Source organism: Dreissena polymorpha, chromosome 13 (genome assembly GCF_020536995.1).
Source record: "Dreissena polymorpha isolate Duluth1 chromosome 13, UMN_Dpol_1.0, whole genome shotgun sequence".
Lineage (NCBI taxonomy): Eukaryota > Metazoa > Mollusca > Bivalvia > Myida > Dreissenidae > Dreissena > Dreissena polymorpha.
Window position 1 is genome coordinate 51,495,938 of NC_068367.1, and position 22,839 is coordinate 51,518,776.

General features: G+C 35.4%; 1 protein-coding gene across 1 annotated transcript; it reads left to right on the top strand.

Annotated features, from left to right (window-relative positions):
- Positions 1-7,257: 7,257 nt before the first annotated feature.
- Positions 7,258-22,033, top strand: LOC127855448 (phospholipid scramblase 2-like). The gene is made up of 11 exons (XM_052391029.1): positions 7,258-7,432; positions 9,846-9,917; positions 12,110-12,163; positions 12,403-12,537; positions 13,862-13,939; positions 15,228-15,304; positions 16,843-16,973; positions 18,028-18,136; positions 19,144-19,246; positions 19,531-19,589; positions 20,117-22,033. The coding sequence occupies exons 2-11, from the start codon at positions 9,908-9,910 to the stop codon at positions 20,162-20,164; spliced, it is 804 nt and encodes a 267-aa protein (XP_052246989.1). The 5' UTR covers positions 7,258-7,432; positions 9,846-9,907; the 3' UTR covers positions 20,165-22,033.
- The last annotated feature ends 806 nt before the right edge of the window (positions 22,034-22,839 follow it).

Below are 22,839 nucleotides of genomic sequence, written 5' to 3' on the forward strand. Positions count from 1 at the left end.
CGAATTTCAAATTTCCAAAACGGAATTTCGGGAAAGAAAACCCCGAAGAACGTTCTTTCAACCCACATGATCCCTTTTGTTGTGTCGCCTGCTACAAAGTACAAACTGCGACATAAAGAGATCACTTCTCCATCGTCTGTCTGTCTGTCACAACTTTTGTCATTTAGAATATGCCTGCAATAGACGTGAATAAGGTCAGGTATCAGGCATAAAAATGCACCAGAATGCTCCATTTGATGCTAACATTTGAAAAAAATTCCCGGCCCTCACCACCAACGGGAGGGGGATACCCCCTCCCATACTCACCCCATCCGCTGCCCAAATGTCAATTTGCTTCCGACGCCCTTGTATTCGTAATGGTTATATTACATGGGAAACAGGGTATGGCATGTGATAGATATAATTACGATATGCCTACGATGTTTACTACAGTCAAAGATTTTTTTTAATTTGAGAATGTATGATTTGCGACGAATCTCTTTAATTCTTAGAAGAATGAATAACATGTGTTTCATCATTTGAAAAGAAAACAAATCCGGCCAGATATACATGTAGTTCATATTGATCATTTGATATTGCTCACCGAAACATTGATATTGAAAATGACATTGTTTTGATGTAGAAAAGCCCATATGTGTATGTTTAAATATGTGAACATGATGAATAGTTCATGATAATCTCATTTTGTTTAAAACAAATTGTGTGTATGCTATTTACATAGATCAGGATGGAATATTCCATATTAACCTTGGAATTAAAAAGAAGTTGTTTTAATGGAATAAGACAAGGGAAATTTCGACATATGAAATAAATGGACTTGTGCACACGTTTTAAAGTTAAGTGTATTTAAATGTCATTAAATGTTGTTGTGACGACCCTATACTATTTCAAATAGTTTAAAACAGCTATATAAAAACATAAATATGGCTCTACAAACACACATCACATTTACATTAATAGGTAATTGAACTGACTTTTTCATTAAGTAAAGTTTATGACAAGGGATACAGTGCGTTTTGCAACGATGTTAACTCCGTGTTAAGCATCAAACAATTTTTAAATGTAAAGGTTTGAGGGATAGAGCAGTTTCACACTCAACTCTCGACATCAATACAAGTTGCGTATGCCCCTTTATATTTAAAAGATTGTTGGCTCATGAGCGTCTGTACGTTAAGGCTACGTTGCCATATTTAGTAATTACTGTCATATTGCATTCTGTGCACTAGTATATTTTGTACCATATAAGTATTGCTGTTCCCTGTCCTAATGCTCGTTTTGACCTAAATATTTAACATTAGTTTCGACATTGACCGTTCAATATGTAAAAGTATTAAGCTTTTAAAAAGCCGCCGTTCCATCAGTGGATACATGACCTCAATTTAATTCATTGCATTCCATCCAGCAAGGTACCAAGGTCAGTTTGCGGTCAGTAAAAGAATCGCTATCGTGTTAATCAGGTATACTTGAATTGAACTTTGACAATAAATATTTCAATGAAGATATTCGGCGATATTATTATGGTATGTCAATAATATTGTGTATGTGTTTTCAATAATTCAATGATAAGCACTAGTTTTGATTAATTTAATAAGAATTATTCCACCATTCCACCATTCCACGCCGTGTACGTAATTCCGGCCTGTACGTAAAAAATCGGCCACCTGTCTTAAAGCATTTTCACGACCTAAACATACATATTATGATTATTGTTAGAAAAATCAACTTGAAGACCAACCCTACTCTCAATATTTTGCAAATTAAAGTAGCATATCACTGTAAACTTTTGTATTAAAATGTAACAAACTAGAATAATATTTCTCACGTGGGGAAAGTGACGTCATCGTAAGTTGCGAAAATTATATTCATATAAGAAACAAATATATTTGATACAATTATTATTATTTTTATCTAATAAACTTTAATTAAGATTTTTCCATTTAATTGTATAAAAACATATATTAAAAACATAAAAATTAGGACCTAAATATAAACTTTTAATATATAAACTACCACCCTTGATTAGAATATTAATAGGTTACATGTTGTAATAAAATATAAGCGTTGACTAAAAATTGACACTTAAGTCAACTTTAAAAAAAATGTGTTAACTTACTTAGTTATGTTAGAAAAAAGATAAAATCTATTAAAAAGAAATATATTTTTTAGGAATTTGCAGTTCCCCATTGACAGTGCTTGTTTATATTTATTAAAAAAGAAAGGGGTAGTGACTGGTATAATAATGCCGCAAATATTTTAAGTTTCAAGACGAAGATATTTTGTTTGTGTAAACCTTCATTGATACTCTTAAAATGAGGACATTTGTCTCAAGATATTGGCTTGTAATTATACCTGTAGAATAAATTAAAAAGTGGCCGATTTTTTAGGTACAATTGCCCTACGAACAGGATTTTTCAAAAATAGCCCCAAACGTGGCCGCAATTAAGTACAAGACCAGTATTCACCAATGTATTAAGCATTAGCGAAACGATTCACGATACTATTAATAATCGATTCAAATAACATTGTCCGACAAACTACTAAAACAGGTCTGCTCGACGAACGCGCTTAAAAATAGAAATCTGGCGCAACACCGCGTGTGACGAAGCTAAGAACTGCGCAGAAAAAGGAATTCGCACCTTTGCTCTCATTGATATAACTTTTTAATTTTCACCAACACCAACCACAATCAAGGCCGTATATCTTTAGATGAAATAGGTATCTTATATAAGGCAATATTGAGTTAATTGACATGACGCCTTATCAGTGATCGCTCCGCCCACTTAATCACGTGGCTCAGCGGGTAGAAAACCTAGACAAGCTAACACCAAAATGGCTTCTTTGCCTATAGACTGCATAAAGATTTACGCGATATTCCGGATTATTTTATGGACTTGTTTAACACCATATTACACTTGTAAAGGGGTTGATGCCATTTAGTTATTCTGCAAATGCAAAAAATATACGATTAAAGAGAACATCAGTTATTTATAACGGGTAAATCTAGTGTTTTTCCCAGGCCATTTTAGCGTGGCGAAAAGCCACGCCGCCCTCGCGGATCGCCACGCTGCCCTTTTCAAAGGCATATTTTGCCACGCGCCCTTATCGATAACATCTTTATTGCCTTACGATCTAACATGGTGCGCAAAATCAGCGTCCTTGATTGTCTGTGACACTCCGACTGTGCTTGATTTATTCGAGAGACGTCAACGTCTAATCGACTATATTATTTGAGCAGATTTAATCTATTACAGTGCTCGATTTATAGGAAGACTGCTCAGAAGCTGTGAATTAGTCATGCGTGAATAACCCCGTGTCAGTATTAATCGATAATGCCAGAGGCTATGTTATACCAAGCGCACTTACTATGGAGACTTTTGATGAAAAACTCGATGTTAGGCTCGTGGCAATTGTGCATTGCATGCATTATTCAGTTATATCAAAACATATTTTTACGCCTAATTACATTTAAAAACACAAACAAATTTATTCTTTATCGATTTCGTCAAGAAAATTATATCTAATTATTTGAATAATTACTGAGACGTTTACTAATTTAACAAAATGTGAATCGCGTATACGATTTAACATTGCCATGCGCACCTGTCGCTTACATCATTTGACATTTGAACAACATGGCGGACTATACAGAATTAAATTGCGACTCGGCAAAAATGGCAAATAACGTCGTAAACGATCGAATTAACGATGGAGATTATACATTTAGAAGGAATTAATGAAATGTCTGTGATAATCAACGATGCATAAAAATGTTTTAGATAGCAACAACATTATGTATTAATTTGTAATCTACTTGGTGGATGTATGTCAGGGAAACGAGTGTTTGCATATTGTTAGCGATCAATTTACTCGCAATGTTATTTTAAACATCTGGCAAGATTATTGTTAGAAAATGGGATAAGACAAACATGGTTTCATTTATATGTTAGTGGATCTGTGTATAATCAGAATCATATGCATATATTGCTTTATTATGTTTGTGGTGCTGTACAGTTTATTGAAACAGCATGGAACTGTACATTGCAAGGTAAATATATTAATATAAATCATAGTCAGTTAAATACATCAATTACCATTTAATGTGCTTGTTTATATGTTATTTTTTCCACAACTGCTTCAGATGCGATTACATGTTGCCCCGTAATTCAGGTATTCAGGGAACGTTTTTGCCCTTTTTTGCCTAAACTGCGCGCTAAAATGCCCTTTTTGAAAGTAATGCGCCATGCCCCTTTGCCCTCCTGGGAAAAACACTAGTAAATCGGTACATTAAACACGCTCTCAAACACTTGCGCGCTTACCGAAATCGAACCCGTTATTACGTGTAATGGTGGTATTTGCAATAAATTAACACTTCACCGGTATTTACCCCTGTTATTAACAAAATCATTTCTGAAACATTCCCCCCTACCCGTGTATTTGACACGAAATAGCGCTTTATAACTGGGAATTCGGTGAAGTTTTACGCGCTTTCTGACTTCGGGTGGGTACCTCAATCCCACATGTCATTGCGTATAAAAGTGATTTTAATCATATTAAACATTGCTTATGGGACATTTATAAATCACTATAATTTAAAGCTCAAAAACAACACAGTAAGTTTGGACATTGTCTGATATAAAATTAGCGTTGTACGAAATGGAATACGGTCAGGCTATTATAAATTAATAAGGCTACCAATATCAGACGCTTGCGCAGGTTCCGACTTCCCCGAAGTTACCGCATTTATTGGTTAACTAATATCAGTAATAATAACTCTTTTACAATAGCATTAATCGATTGCTTATATGACGTTTCAAGTTTGTGAAATAAATTAATGTTCTATAAAGGGGATCTCGGTGATTCTTGAAGCTTCCACTCGCTCTTGTCAAGACCGCATTGCCGCATTGGAAATGGTATAAATTGGTATCCGGAGAAGTGCCCCCCCGGAGAACTGCCCCCCGGAGAACTGCCCCCTTATTTTAAAGGTGGCGGAGAGGTGCCCCCCCCCCAGCAAATCGGTAGGGGCGGAGAACTGCCCCCTGTCAGAATTTAGTAGGCGGATATCTGCCCCCCCATCAAATCTGTAGGGGCGGAGAACTGCCCCCCGGTGTCATATTAGTTATTAGTTACGTAGTGAAAACAATACTTACGGGTAATTTTACGTTATCGCCGTACACATTTTATCCGGTAACAATTTAATTTAATTCATCTAACTTATCTTTCTGGATACCAAATGTCAGAGTTGCATTAACTCTTTTTACACCGTTTTTTGCCATATTTCATTGCCGTTTTTTAATCCGAACAAAATAAACGAAACTCGTTTAAAAATGAGATATAGGCATTCGAGCTCCTAGTGTGGATTAAAAGCTTTTATTGGTGACACCACATGAGTGCAAATGTGTAGATACTAGATACCGTTAATAAGATAATATATCACATGTCACCTTCAAATAACATGTATGATGTCAATTAAGTGCATTACTATCAGAGTAATAAAACGCAGCATGAATTAGGCTTCATGCTGGGTTTTATATCACTTTAAGTAATGCAGATGAACCTCGCTTCTGACCTAGTAACTGATAAAACTATTTTTTTTAAAGTGAAATATTATGTGATAATCAGATCGATAACATAAACTATTTAAATCTGCTAGTATATCCGATAAAAATATATTATAATTTTCTTTGACAGTGTTGACGTTCAGTTGTTCGTGGTGACGACCGCATGTATTTATACATCTCTTACACTTCTCAGGATCTCTTTTCGGCTTTGGAAACGATATAAATTAAATGTCACCAACTAATCTTTCAGGATATCGATTGTCCGAGTTACATAATCCCCATTGACACCGTTTAACCATTTTTATTTATTTTTTTAAAGAGGAAAACAAAAGAAACTCGTTGGAATAAAAGTGAACCTAAACATGTAGCTTGTCTAGAAAATGGCGGACAGGTCGTTGCTAACGAGTGCGCCCGATTAATCGATCGCTGATTGGTGGATCAATTCTAGTGGTCGGAGCGATCATAGATAAGGCGTCTTGTCAATTAAAACCAATCCGTCCTAACTCGAGATAGACATTCAATTACAGTACACTCTGCCAATACCGGACTCTCTGAATACCGGAACTCTCCCGATTCCGGACGGTCGGGCCAGTCCCGTATTTTCTCCTTCTATTTCTTTGTTAAAAAATGTTGAATAAACCGAACTCTCTGAAAACCGGAAACCGGACGGGTATCTCCGTAAATTTGGTCATTTTCAACGTAAAATACATTGAGTATACCGGACGGTGTCAATTCTCAAGATGCCCTTGGCGTGAAAATAACAATACCTAGTCAGCACAGCGAGTGCGGTGTCACACATTTTGCTCGCGCAATTATCGATAATCGGATTAAACATACCATAAAGGTGTCAAGTCGTTAACGCTCTATGGGAGTCCGATTAAGTAATGTAAAACAAACGGTGAATGTCTATAATAGACGTGCGGTAACACCAAAAATGGATTGACTCGATCGTTTTATTAATTATTTATTATCGCTTATGATAAACAATTTAATTATAAAATTAATGCCTGCCGTTGCGACGATAACTTTCTTGTGATCTTCTCGGGTATTTTAAAAGATCTTATAGCCATGATTTTAACGCTGAAATGGTTGTTTGTTTTTCTTTCAAGCAGAGAGTGATCTTGGACTTTTTCGTGAAATCGTAAACTTCAAGAATAAGTAGGTTTTGAGATTATGAATATCTTAAAAAATAATTATGACGCTGTTTTTTGCTTGTGTGTATGTTTTATGAAATGTGGTACATGTATGCATTGAATAATAAATCGTGTATCTACAACAATCTCATTTGTGTCGTCACTCGCCTATATGACAAATACCACGTACGTACATGTATAAAGCACCACGCTCACTTTGGGATTAATCAAAACAATTCGGTATGGATTTTTTGTGTGCTTTTAATCGATTAAAAACACATTTTTTAAGAATGCAATTAACATCATCAGTACCTGCGTACAGTTATCACATGGTACATGTAAATGTATATGGTTTGTTTTATTTTTATGTGATTCTGTACACAATGCATACCATGTATATTTCGGCAATATGCATACTCTTGGTAAACCGGAACTCTCTGAAAACCGGACGATCAGGCCGGTCCCGAGACCGTCCGGTTTACAGAGAGTCTACTGTATACTGAAACATGATAGAAAATCAATAAAATTATTGAAAGCGTTTTGTATTGATTAACGATTAGTTCATGTGCTAATATTAGACGTCTGGTTCAAAATAAATACGATAGGTGAATCAATGTTTGATATTCAATAAGTGGTTATATTTTGAAATATGAACGTTTTGACGATTTCGAAATAGTTTTATACGAACATTCGGCCATTTACGTTGGGGTTTAGCCATTTGCTTTGAATATTAGATATCAGGTAGGTGTTTTAGATTTTATTTATTTTTATACTATTATATCTTAATCAGTGAATTAATATTGTGTTTATGTGATTAGAATTTAATATTTTATTAAATATGCCTATATGATAATTAAATAGAATTTAACATGAGCGATGAGTTTCATTAAACATGTTTATCGTGGAATACATTTTCACATAACGATGGTCTCCATTCAAAATGCCGAACCTACATTTTTTTACATTTCGTGCTTTTTGCACTGTGTAGGGCAGAACATCAGTGCGCATATGCCCAGAAAACGGCGAACCGCCTAACCAATCAGAACACACCAAACCGGCCATATGATAAAATGCCGAACTGTGATTGTGGAAATAAAAAAAATGCAAAAATGCGAAGATGAACACTCAAAAATGCGAAGCTTAATATTATTGTAAAATGCGAAGCCGAATAATTTTTAACTTCGGTATTTTGCATATAGTTATGAAAATGAAAACATAGCCCTCCTGGAAAGTTGTGTTTTTGTTAGTTCGGTATTTTAAATGGAGACCATCGATAAAACACAAGTGCGATGCAATTCACCTGAACACCACCTTCTAATGACATATATTCCTCACTATCATAACGCACTCATATAAACTGTACACAATAATAACAAAACGACCGCGCATTAATACTCATTTTTTATAATGTCATTAACACAATCTTTAAGTTGTGCTATGAAGAAAATAAGTTCAACGTGTGGTGTCTTTATTTGTAAAACGATAGTCTTAATCTCAGGTTTATTTTTCAACGTCATTTGAAAAAAAATGGGAATTTATTTCAATTAATAGATAGTTCGTTTATTTCATTATTCATTTTTTTCTGGCAAAAAGCAATAACATTTCTCAACATTGAATGCTTGGATTTTAGTTTCACATTGTGAAATACGCTATATCCAAACGCATGCATTTTACTCTTTAAACGATATTATTGTTGAAAGAGCTATAATGGTATATTTATTTATCCCACTTTTACAGCGAATTCGGTTGATTAATATTGATTACTGCTGTACTACTGTTTTTTGTAAACTTCTCATATTGAATATTGAATTAATGTATTTTTAACACACACACTGCGTAACTTTCTGTTTTGTGGCAAAAAAGCATTGGGTTATGCTTATATGCTAATAAAGGTTGTTGTTGTTGTTGTTGTTGTTGATTAAAGCCCCGTTTATTAAATGTCTGAACGGCACGTGCTACGTTGCTAGGCTACGTTGTAAACAAATGTAGTTCCTTGTATATAACAACTAAATGTTATATTGATGTTATAAAACTTTTAGATTTGCAATTCAATATGAATAAAATTTAACTTAATAACGCACGACTCTTTTCACAGAACGATATTCTGATTTAAAAAATGATTATTTGATCAGCGGTTATTTTTGGAACGCGGAGTAAAACACTGACCTTGGTTACACTATGTACAGTCATTATCAAAGTACGACAAGCACTCATGAAAACGCGAAATTATCCAGTTAAACTAATTTTGTTTAAATAAAAAGGTTTACTGATTAAAAAAGTGGGATAAATAGAACAATAGGTTAGTGTTGATTATAGATCAGGTTTATCATGCGAGGCACGAAAACGAAAAAGCACTCGCCAAGGCTCGTGCTTTTTGTTTTCTAAGCCTCGCATGATAAACCTTATCTATAATCAACACTTACCTATTATTCTCTATTTATTCGCACTTGCAAACAAATAAGTGTGTTGCCTAATGTATTTGATAAAATGTTATTTTATAACAACGCTTGCGTTATATCATTATATATGATTCTATATAACTAATTAAACTATCGTAAAAATCAACAGAACACGAGTACATTTAGTACAAACCATTAGTTTATTTGTTCATATGATGACGATTATGGTGATAATAATGGTATTGATGTTGATGTAGTGCTGGTTTAATGTGGATGAAAACAATAATGGCAGTGTTTGTGGTTAAAATGATAATGACAATGATTAAAGTGATGCTGCTGCTGCTGCTGATGATGATGATGATGTTGGTGGTGGTGACAATGATGATGATGATGATGATGATGATGATGATGATGATGATGATGATGATGATGATGATGATGATGATGATGACGACGACGACGATGACGATGACGATGACGACGACGATGACGACGATGATGATGATGATGATGATGATGATGATGATGATGATGATGATGATGATGATGATGATGATGATGATGATGATGATGATGATGATGATGATGATGATGATGATGATGATGATGATGATGATGATGATGATGATGATGATGATAAAGCTTATACAGCTCATCGTCAAATACATACACGCAATAAGGAAAAATTAACCTCGCACACGTAAATGGGACCATAGTTACGGGTTTGTTTATCTCAGTTTGTTTATCTTTTACAGGCCCATTGATCAATCGATTTTGCTTGATACGTGCGTACTGAAGACACCCACTGAATACAGCTATGTCGAAAGGTATGTCGTTTGTTAGGGTTTTATTATTGTATTGATTTTTTAAATGTATCCTTTCATAGAAAACATGAAGTGTCAAGGGCAAACTGAGAATTCAACGAAAGTTTGTGCATAAGAATCGGCAAATATTTTTGCAGAATTTTGACGTTCGTGATTAACAAAATGAAAATGCTAACGGTAAAGATATCGATCATATTGATCTGTTTAAAGCGAAAAGATGTGGACATTATAATTGCAGCAATTTTTATCAATAGGCATAACTGATTGATTACATGAGCTTGAAAGTGATTAACATATATTTGTATTTAACGATATAGCATCTTCGATGCTAACCCTTCAAAATATAGCATTGTTGTTGTGTGACATGTTCATCTTAAGTTTTCGTACATTAATGCGGAAATTATCGCCCGTGATTAGCCTTTACGGACTACTTTTTTCACATGCATTAAGCCCCGTTTTTCCAGAGCGCGACTCATATTTTTATAATGTATCAATTAAAGGGACGTAATCGCTTATGTTCTTGTCGCACAAGAGCAAACATGTGATGATATTTTGCAATTAAATTTATTCACAGTAAAGCTCGGCGAGTAAACGCATTTGCTCTGACAATGTTTTAATACAATAATAACAGTCTATACGAGTACCAGTGGGTTTTTTTCCCAAATGTTGAAGTCTTCAAATGTAACATAACGGCCATATAAATAAGGTTACTACAAGTTAATTGAGTACGGAATTATTTTGTAAAAATATTAAAGCTGCATTTTGAAGTATCTTTAACTACTATTGGTGATATACATTGCTGTTTAACCCATTTATGCACAGCGTCTAGAAAAAAGTCCTTGGCAAACAACGTAGACCCAGATGAGATGCCGCATGATGCGGCGTCTCATCAGGGTCTGCGCTGTTTGCTTAAAGGACTTTCTGTAAGAAATATTATAAATATAGAAATAAAAATACTAGACATCCTTCATTTTGGAAATAAATTGATCCAATTTTGAAGGATGGGAGAGTCATAAATGAGCCTCGTTTTGGGAAAACTGAGCTTAATACATTTGCGTAAAGTGTCGTGTAAAGGAAGTCTATTCTTAACGAAAATCCAATCTATGCGGACAATGTCGTCTCTGATTAGCCTGTGCGGACTGCACATGCTAACATGGGATGACACTTTACGTACATGCATTAAACTTGGAGCGAAGCTCAAATATTAACATTAATGTTTGGATAAAGTCCCAACTGAAAATTGCTCATATTTAAAGTTCGCGAAAATGGATATGTTATGCAAAGGAAGAAATCTTTTTGTGTTTGCGTTATGCACAATTATTGTTTGTACTTGCGTTTAGTGTTTCATTCACTTTATGGGATACGATTTATGAATTTTACAGAAATTAAATTTCAATTGTAATACAACTCTACTTTCTGTAATCATAGTAAGTTGTCTTACTTTCGATAAATTTCATGGTTTTAGTTTGCGATTTTGTTTGGTCTACTTTTTCTAAAAAAAGACTGGAATGATTAATGACACTAGAAGCATTGGTGGGTGTAGGTTTTCATTGTCTTTTTACAATAGTTGCCTGAAGAGAAGATCACAAATTCCATTATTAATTTCAATAAAATGATCTAGTATGTTCATATTATGTTTCATGCAATTGTGTCACAATATGTAAGAGAGTTTTAGTGTTTAACGATGTGGAAATTTGTCTCGACATGTTTGAATACATAATTTAAATGCAATGTTTAAATAGTTTGATATTTTTTCAATCGATCTTTGCAAACAGTCTGGACTTTAACCCCCTAAAAGTTAAGTTATCGATTTTTATTACATGGAAAACAGAAAAGTCAAGTTATTTTGGTACATTTAAACAGCCCGTAAAGCAGTTATGGGCCGCGCTCTGAAAAAAAAATGCGGCTTAATGCATGTGCATAAAGTGTCGTCCCAGATTAGCACGTCCAGTCCGCACGGGATAATCAGGGACGACAAAGTGCTGTGTACTGTTCTGCTTCGTCGCAAATATTTCCGTTTCCCCCGCATGTTCGCTATCGAAATACAATAGTAAAATCAATAATTATGCATTCAATACATTAAGAGCAATACAAAGTAAATGTAAATGTCGAATGAAGAATGTATATGACCTTTTTTAATTTACATCCACCTATTATGCGTTTGATTTGTATAATGCACCTTTTGTTGTTTTCAGTTGGTCAGACACCCACCGGACAACAGGTCATCATTGGTCAACCCGGCGTACATGGTGAGAACTGATCTTAGTATTTAGAGAAAGAGTTGGCGCTGATATGCTTCTTTAATTATAGAGATGGTAGAAAAACACTCAACGAATATTATTATGTACGATGTTTTATTCTAAAAAAGATATGCATGTTTATATCAATGAGTCTCGTTCTGGGATTGCACAGGCTAATCTGGGACAACACTTTACGCACATGTATTAAGCCCAGTTATCAAAGAGCGCGGCACATATGTCTATTTTAGGTATGCCAATGGGCCAGCCCGCGCCAGTTGCGTGGATGCCCAAGCCAGCAAAGATCCCAGGATGCCCCCAGGGCCTCGAGTACCTCACTCAGATTGACCAGATACTCGTGAAGCAAAAGGTCGACCTGTTTGAGAGTAAGTCCCTCCATCATAGAACTGATTTGGCTGTGAATCACTAAACAAATAGTACCCTCGCTCAGGGAAAATCGTGCTTAATGAATGTTCGTAAGGTATCGTCCCAGAAAAACCTTTGCAGTCCCCACAGGCTAACCAGGGACGACATTTTACGATTTTATGAACTTTATTATTTAAAGCAAGTATATGCTAACCGGAAATCTTGCCTTGTCGGCAATTTTCGTCCTTGTGCTGACTCTATAGGCTGATCGAAGACGACACTAGGGCGAACATATACTGAGTCCGGATCGAAGACGACACTAGGGCGAACATATACTGAGTCCGGATCGAAGACGACACTAGGGCGAACATATATTGAGTCCTGATCGAAGACGACACTAGGGCGAACATATACTGAGTCCGGATCGAAGACGACACTAGGGCGAACATATACTGAGTCCGGATTGAAGACGACACTAGGGCGAACATATACTGAGTCCGGATCGAAGACGACACTAGGGCGAACATATACTGATTCCGGTTGTCGAAGAGTGCGGCGGATAAGCATTGTGCAGATTGGAGCATAGCATAAATGAATAAAATTATATATCAGGATATTTAGTTTTAATTTCCAGGTTAACTCGATTAAAATTTAAAATTTAAATGGATTCCGTTTATTTATTTATTGAACAATTAATGCCTTTTAACAAATATCGAACTTTCACCTTTTTTGTTACATGGAGCAAAATGATCCTATCACAACTAAAACACGTAACATGCAATACAACAACGTCTTTCATGCCTTTTCGTGGCGTTTTTTGAACTATTTGGCATGATTGTGTGAGGGAATGGTCGAAATATTCATCAAGATACTCAACAAAACTCTTATGACAATTCATAATTGTGTGAAAATATCACAACTTAATTTATGAACGCGCATATGGCAACTGTCCACTCCCCCAGCCCGGGTATCAAAGCAAGACAGAGCCCAGATTAACATAATCCTTATAGAATTATCGTAGCCCTATTGTTTACACTTCAACATCCATAAAGTCGTACGTTTTATTGGCATTTAATAGCGACCAAAGACTTGAGAAAGGTACTGTCATATCATTTACCGGTATATTCGTGTGCATGAAATTTCGTAGATTTTTAAAAATGACCTAATCGTGGGCACGTAGAGTAATGGACTTCTGATATTGAGCAAGAAGATAAATTTGCGTTGGTAATTTTTCGATGTGTTTGTGATACATTCGCGGATCTTTAAACCAACAAAACAACGAAAACATTAATGTGCCAATAAAATTGATTTTACGGTAACGTGTTTTTGTTCTATTATTTTCAGTGGTTGTTGGATGGGAACAGGAGAACAAGTACAAGCTGTTGAACAGCGTTGGGCAGCAAGTATACTCTGCGAAAGAAGGTCAGTTTTTACTATCTTGATATAGTCGTTCATATAACACATCTTTCATAATATGTGTTTCCTCGTTTTCGAAGCAAATGTTGCTACCATAAATGCGGCATATATTTATCTGTTTAATTATGATCGCATTTCTATAATAGTGAACGAAGATTTTAGCTCACCTGAGCATAACACGCTCATCATGAGCTATTGAGATACCATGATGTCCGTCGTCCGTCTGTCAATCCGATATAAAAAGATTTTTCCTCATTCGCCGCTTGGCATTAGGCACAGATGTTTTATATTTTGTAGTTGCAATTGCATTGTAGTCTTTACAATGTCTGTTAAAATAATTCCACTGGGATCAAAACTATTCTTAGAAAGGGCGTATCAAGTTTTACATAGACCTGTATAGGAAAACTTAAAAGACAACTCTTCTTGTCGGAAACCACAAAGCCCGTGACATTAATGTTTGGTATGATACATCATCTAGAGTACATCTACAAAGTATGCTCTTAGGATCTACACAGGTCCCCATCCCGGGGGTCACATGTTAACTAAATTGATATTCGGACAACCTTTGCAAACATTCTTGTTTGAAACCCCGAAGCACATGTCTGTCATATTTGGATAATGTATCATCTAAAGGTTATGTGCGAAGATTGTTACAAAGTGGCCTCAACCCGTGGGTCACACGTTTTAACATATATATCTTAAATAGGCTTACATAGCGAATAACTTGAAAAATCTTTTTTTTTTTAAATCCCAGTGCTTTTTAAAGTATGCCTCTGGACTAAACAGTGAGCATTCACGTGTTGATCGCCAATGTAACTTTGGCGCCAATAGGGAAAATCTTTAAAAACCTTAATGTATTTAAGCCCAGTTCTTCCATATTTAGTATTTTGCATAATCTATAGGGTGTGTTTTTCTACAAAATTTGAGTAAATCTCAATCCATAGGGATCATATAGACATTTATAACAAAATAAAAAAACAAAAGTCAATAAAATGACAAGGCTTTGATGGGTAAATATTGGTCGATAACATCGTATATTAATCGTCTACTGAGCTTGTGCAATGTATTCACTGTTGTCAAAAGCGGTCCCTAACCATAACCAGGGGTCACGAGATTTGTACATCTGAGCAACATTTTATCGGGTGAGCTTTCAATGGTCATTTTTATTTGAATAGTCATATTTATCTTGTTTGTTTAAATGTCTATCTTACAGTCTCCGATAACAATAGCGAATTTATAAAAGAAACATCGTGGTCATTGTTTTTTTTAATAATTTTGTATATACATGTTTCAGAGTCCGGCGTCTGTGAAAGGCAGTGTTGCCAATCCAACAGGGGTTTTACTATGCACATCACAGACAATGCAGATGTAGTAAGACACACAACAAACTTCATATTTGGGCAGTGTTGTTGAAATCTGACCATAATGCATGTGCGTCAAGTGTCGTCTCAGAATAGCCTGTGAGGTCCACAAAGACTTATATGGGGAAAATACGGTCCGCTCTTACTATTTTCGTTTAGAAAAGACATTCAGGAAACGAAAAATACCATTAAAGCGGAAGTTTCCGTCCCTGCGGACTACACAGGCTAATCTTAGACGACACTTACCGCACATGCATTAAATCCCGTTTTCCCAGGACGGGGCTCATATAATTGCCGAAAACCGTTTCTTAAAGCATTAAGAAAATGACAGTTAACACGACATTATGAGCGAATGTTATTATAAAATATATAAACAGGTATAAACACGAAGGAGCCGTTTCATAAACGATCGTACGACAATTTTAACTTACGAGAGAAATTTGTAATCTTTATAAGTACAGGAACTAGTTCTCCAAGCTCATCAAATATATACGGCGCTTGAGATGCCAATGCAATTAATTAAGTACTGAAAATGTATTAACATATGATATGGACTTTGGCAATTATGCATCTTCGAAAAATGTATCGTATCGTTAATCTGTACTACGATGTTTATTGAAACGGTCCCCAGAACCGATTTGTTTTTCGCAAACTGAATTTGTTACCTCGATACCAGGAGAAAAGAGCAAAGAATGCAATATGGTTAACCCATTTATGCCTAGCGGCTAGAAAAAAGTCCTTGGCAAACAGCATGATGTGGCGTCTCATCAGGGTCTGCGCTGTTTGCTTAAAGGAAATTCTGTAAGAAATATTCTAAATATAGAAATAAATATACTAGGCATCCCTAATTTTGGAAATAAATTGATCCAATTAAGAAGGATGGGAGAGTCCACTAGGCATACATGTGTTAAGAAAATTTACCCTAAAGCTCTTTTAATTTTTTAGTTTTAGGTTATATTTGTAGAGAGCATTTAATCGTCCAGCAGTTTAACTCAAGTACAATATTACATATGCCAAAGGATAAGAATCGCCAAACAATTTATCGGTGCGTATATTGATGATTATAATTTTGAGTATAGTTTTCGTTGTTCCATTTTTTGTTCATATATTTTTTACTGTGTACATTTCTACATTAAGAAGTTCGTGTTGCAAACAGTTTACCTAATATGTTAAATTGTATGACTGATATTCTCAGTTCCAAACCTGCACCAAACCCATAGAACACTGCACATTCTAAAACATTATCATGTCTATAGCTTTTGATTATTGCTATTCTTCATAATTATGAGTTAAGCATCTTTCCGGGACACGAGGCATAATACATATGCGTAAAGTGTCATCTCATTTTAGCCGGTGCAGTCCGCATAGGCTAATCAGGGACGGCACCTTCCGCTTTTATTGAAATTTTCGTTGAACAGAAGTCTCATTAAGATGAAAAAGCACTTAAGGCGGAATGTGTCATCCCTGATTATCCTCTGCGGACTCCACGTGCTAATCTGGGATAACACTTAAAGCACATGCATTAAGTCCAGTTTTCCTATTTTGCAGGAAGTGATCAAGTTAGAGCGGAAGTTCCGTTGCTGGAAGAACTCTTGCTGGTGCGCATGCTGTGAATGCTGCGCCCATCTGATCAAAGTAGAGGCGCCCGTGGGAACGACAGTGGGATATGTGCAACAAAAGTGAGCATCAGATTGTCATGGGAGCATAATTATGTTTGTTATGATTCATATGTGAAATATATGCAATTGACAATGACATTCATAAAATAATATAATATATAAAATATAATATAAATATTATTAAAAATGTATGTTTGAGATGAGTCATAACGGATTAAGCCATACGGATAAGTGAATGAAATTTTGACAATTGTTTGCTAGCCATAACACACGTTTTGTTATACATTTTGGAAACATGGCAGATCAGTCTTTTCAATTCATGAAGACGAAACGCAATGGTGCCCAGGCGAGGAGGTATTATGACGATCTCTCTTTTAGCAATTTCCCCATCAGAAGCAAAGTAAAAATGGTTATGTGCAAACATAATAAAACCAGAATAGATTGTGATTACTCGCAGTTTGTTCAGGCTTTATGCTGTTTGCTGCTCATCAGTATCTAAGGGTTGGAAATGAAGCCTTTAACACTTTAATCTAGAAGAAAGGTTTTTTAATAAATTCATCTTTCTAATGACTACAAATACGTCAACATAGTTTTCTATGTGGTAAAGGGTTAATAGCTATGTTGATAATCTTATACGTGTTTGTGTGTGCGTGTTTATTCTTTTGTATTGTGTGTGTTTTGTTTTGCATTTTGCTCTTGTTTCTTTTTGTTTATTTCTTGTGAAAATATAAGTCGTTTTTTGAGAAAACTGGGCATAATGCATGTGCGTAAAGTGTCGTCCCAGATTAGCATGTGTAGGTCGCACAGGCTAATCAGAGACGACACTTTCCGCTTTTATGATATTTTTGGTTTAAATGAAGTCTCTTCTTAGCAAAAGACCAATTTAAGCGGACTGCACAGGCTAATCTGGGACGACACTTTACGCACATGCATTATGCCCAGTTTAATCAGAACGCGACTCATATGTTGCCCTCATGTGCCCCATATGGCTTGTTAGATGCATATAGCCCAGCTTTCCCAGAACGAGGATCGTTTGTTACGTTTCGTGTAATGTAAGAACGATTTGTGGCATGTCGTAACTCAATGAAAACTCGTTTCCAATTTTTCCGCACAGGTGCAGTCCGTGTCCTCCAAGATTCTCCCTACTGGACGATGACAAAGACGAGGTTCTCTCCATTGAAGGGCCTTGCTGCATCATTCCGTGTGCCAACGTGGAGTTCAAGGTCATTGTTCAATCGATTTTGTAAATCAAGGTCAAAGTCATTTATCTAACGATCTTCTGATTGCCATATCAACATATCAACCTTCAAGGTCACTTCTATATCGCGTTGCGTTTTCAAGGCTTCTTTCTATCGGCCTTGTGAATTTAATTTCATTTTTCTGTCGACCATGTGAATTCAATGTAATTTTCTAAAAACCTTGTGAATTTTCTATGGAATTGTTAATTCAGAGTCATTTTTCTATCTGCCTTGTAAATTTAATGTCATTTTTATATCGATCTTATGAAATGCATGTAGCTTTTTTTGTATCGACCTTGTGAATTCAAGGTCATTTGTTTTTCGACCTTGTGAATGTATGCTCCTTTTTGTATCAACCTTTCGTCTATCAACTCTTCCTTTGCGTTTTTTGAAAATCTGAGTACAACAATAATCTTTACAACAAGATTATTGTTTATTCTTCACTCCAGTGTAATACATTTTAAATAAATATATGAATAAATATTTCCATATACGTACCAGGATAAGCATGTATACATGCGTTATAAGATAAAAACATTTGAGCACACTTTATTTCCTTTAAAACGAAATACTGTTAAACCATTAATAATCGTCGACATGGAACGTCGTGTTATTAAAATGACTTTCATGGACAAGTAAATTTGCGGATTGCTAATTTGTTCTTTGTTGTTTTTTTTTTGCAAACAACAACAGGAATTTGCGCCGGTCATTTCACGATGTGTTTGTAGTAAATTCGTAAATTGGCCAACTTACAAAAATCACGAAACTTAATTTCTCATGAACATTTTTTTTACATAAACTTGTTCAAGTTTATTTGATTGTGGCAAGCCTTTTGTAATTTATTATGATTAAATGCATGAAGCAGTTTTACCATTGGTAATAAAAACGTGTTTTATTTGTGTTTATTATTAACATGCATAACAGCCTAAAACCTGTGCTAGTGTTTGGCATTCGTCTGATTCGGTCTCAGACATTCATTATGACCATTGCAGGTGATCTCGCCCAAGACTGGCGCCGAGGTCGGAAAGGTCACGAAGCAGTGGTCCGGAATGGCCAAGGAATTATTTACTAATGCGGACAACTTCGGCATCTCATGTAACTATTCACTACGTGTCCTTATAAAGCCTTAATATGGAATAAACGGGACTTAATGCATTTGTGCAAAGAGTCGTCCAAGGTTTGCCTGTGCAGTCGGTACGGGCGAATCAGGGACGAAACTTTCCGCTTTTAGTCGGTTTTCGTTTTAATCAGGCCTTTTCTTAGCAAAATCCGATTTTAGACGGAATTGTATTTGATAAATCTAACTCACTACGATATATATTTCATTATTGAAATTTATTATGTAAATCTCTTTTTAATAAGTTAATTTTCTATTACAGTTCCCATGGATTTGGACGTCAAAATGAAGGCAACTATGCTTGGGGCGTGTTTCCTGATTGTAAGTAGAAATGAACCACGCTCTGTGTAAACCAGATCTTCCGAAATGCATAAAGTTTCGTCCCAGATTAGCCTGTGAAGTCCACACAGGCTAATATTTGACAATACTGTCCACCTGAAGCTCAAAGTGTTGTCCCCTATTAGCCTGTGGGAACCGCATAGTCTAATCTGGGACGGTACTTTATACACATTCTTGAAGTCCGGCTTACCAAAGAGCGTTGCTCAAATACAAAAAAAATCTGTACTATGGACACACAATTTAATGAAACAATAACGATGTGTCGGTGAATATGCTAATCTAAATGACTCGCACATTACATGATATTGATTATTTTGTCACTCAGGTCATATTACGGAAGTTAACTTTTATATTTTATTTAATTATAAATCAAATAATTAATATGCGTGTATCGTCAGCTCGAGTTAAACGCGTGATTGATTTGTAAAAAAATACAAATCTGTAATTCAATGATCATTTATTATCAGCTTCGCTGCTTTCATTTTTCTTTCTTGTACTTTGTATTGTAGGATTTCATGTACTTCGAGAAGGACTCCAACGACAACTCCCTCCTTTAGAGCTCCGATCTGGGAAAAAAAATGTTTAATTCATGTGCGTAAAGTATTTCCCAAATTAGCATGTGCAGTCCGCACATGTAAATCAGGGACGACACTTTCCACATTTATGACATTTTTAGTTTGGCGAAAGTATAGTCTTGGCGAAAATCAAATTTAGCTCGAAATCGTCCTCACTGATACGCCTCTGCGAATTTTACAGGCTTATCTAGGACGACCCTTTACGCAAAAACATTAAACCTTATTTTCCTGGGCGTGGCTCATTCGCGAGCAGCGTCACAATTCGCATCATTAATAGGATCCTTAATATAGGCAAAAAACTGATACCGGCATTTAAGACCGAGTCTTCAATTGCCCATTTGCGTTTAAAAAAATCATTGAAAAATACCGGGTTTTCATGAATCCTAGAAATTGAACGGTTCTGTTTCTTTCAGTTTTACATTTTGAAATTTTAAAAACAGTTACATTTAGTGAACGTTTTCATTTCGTTTTTTATAATTGTGGGCTAGGAGGACAATAAATTGCAAACTGTGATAAAATAGTGATCGCTTTACACTTCTATTCCTGTTCTGGTTGATGTTATATTGTAAAATATGACAATTAATGTTTTAAACAGCCCTCGCAACGGGCAACGTATTATAACCTTTTTATTGTTATCATCATAGATATGAAGTATATTAATATAGCAGTTGTTTAAATTTAAATATTTTATCATCAATTACTGTACTTAGCATGTGTATTGTTTGAATGATTTTAATTGTATTTTTATGCTCCCGGTAGGGTGGCATATAGCAATTGAACTGTCCGTCAGTCCATCTGTCAGTCAGTCCGTCCGGTCGTCCGTCCGTCCGAAAACTTTAACATTGCCTATAACTTTTGCAATATTGAAGATAGCAACTTGATATTTGGCATGCATGTGTATCTCATGGAGCTGCACATTTCGAGTGGTAAAGGATCAAGGTCAAGGTCATCCTTAAAGGTCAAAGGTCAAATATATGGCATCAAAGCGGCGCAGTAGGAGGAATTGTGTTTCTGACAAACACATCTCTTGTTATTCTCTACAGTAACAGTACAAAACAACATTTAATTCTGTAATGTATAGTTTTATTTCATAAACGACCGTTCGTGCAGGAATCGACGACCTGTTTTGCATGGTAAATCATTACATCATCTAAAACTACATGTAGATAGGTCAGAGATTTGCAGTAGCGTCTCAGATATTATGTCAACAATAATAATCATACCGACAATATAACGTTGTTATGTTAGTGTGCTTATAAAATCACTTGTACTTGTATAATACACCGTTTCTGTTTTCTAATATTGAAATACTATGTTTGAGTTTCTTCGTGTTTGACCAGATTTATATGCGACATAAACATATTTTATACATATTTTATATAAACAGAGTAAATATATTCAGCATAATTAATGTATTACTCGTTGTATTTTCAAATTCTGCTTTTGTTTCATGGTTAGAGTGTTTAAACATATCACGTCAGCAGGCTACCAGGCTTCCATGCGTACTGACCAACAGCAACTTAAATCTCATTCTTATCAACAACTTTTATAATAACGAATAGACGGACCAGCCTCAGCCACTTTTACTTTTTATTTTGATGTTGCATTTTGTTCCATTTCTAACAATAAGCATAGGTCTATCATATTCTCGATTCATTTTTTATAATTCTTCTTATATTTGCAATAGGAAAGTATTAAAAGGAACAGTTTAATTTTAAACTATTTTTTACGTGACACAATCGGTAGTTTTTCGGTCGTCAGGAATGTTGTGTACATATTGAAGGACCGACTTGAATAATACTTTTGTTATGTCACAAATCGTTTGTCTTTGATAAAATGTGTTAAAGACTCGCTTATGCTCGTCCTATTTTCTTTTTCAAAGCCTCACCGGATAAACTGTCTCAATCTCGACACCAACCATGTATTCTCTATATAGTTATATTATAACACAAATTCACCAGCACTGCCTTGCAATTTTGGTAATAAATTGTCAAGTTTTTCTTCTTCATTCCAAGTGAGTCTTTCAGCAATAATTTCAAACCTGTTAATCCATACTTTCCACTCATCTTTGCCAGTAAAAGGAGAACTTTTAATGCTCGAACTGCATTTATGCGAGTTCACAGTAATTGTTTGCCTGTCAAAAGACCTCATTTTGCATTTACACCATATTGCTGACTGCATCTTTCATCCAGTCGGTTGTATTGCCATTTTGGTATTGCTATGTTGGAAACATTTTTATTTAATCTAGGGGTACTGGACTTAGATAATGTTGGTGCTGTTTTATTTTCTTGATACAAATGTTGGTAAGCTGCGGTTCTGAATAATACTTCATACTCTTGTTCTGATTCGGAGCCTGACAGTTTGCTTTCAAAGTCTGGATTTAATCACTGAATCTATGTAGAAATCAAAGATCCCACCGCTGCCACAATAAATTTTGTCACGAGCCTAGCGGTAGCTATGATTTTTGTCTAATTGTATTATGTCAGATTTTTTTACCACACTTTTTGATGCATATTTTTACTTTGACATGGAACAAAAATGTACACTTGGAGACTTTTCTAACGCATCACTTAATCACATCAACATAGCTCCTTTATTTTGCACGGCTTGTGTTGAAATTTGGACCAAGAATAATTGAACACATATCTAATAATTCC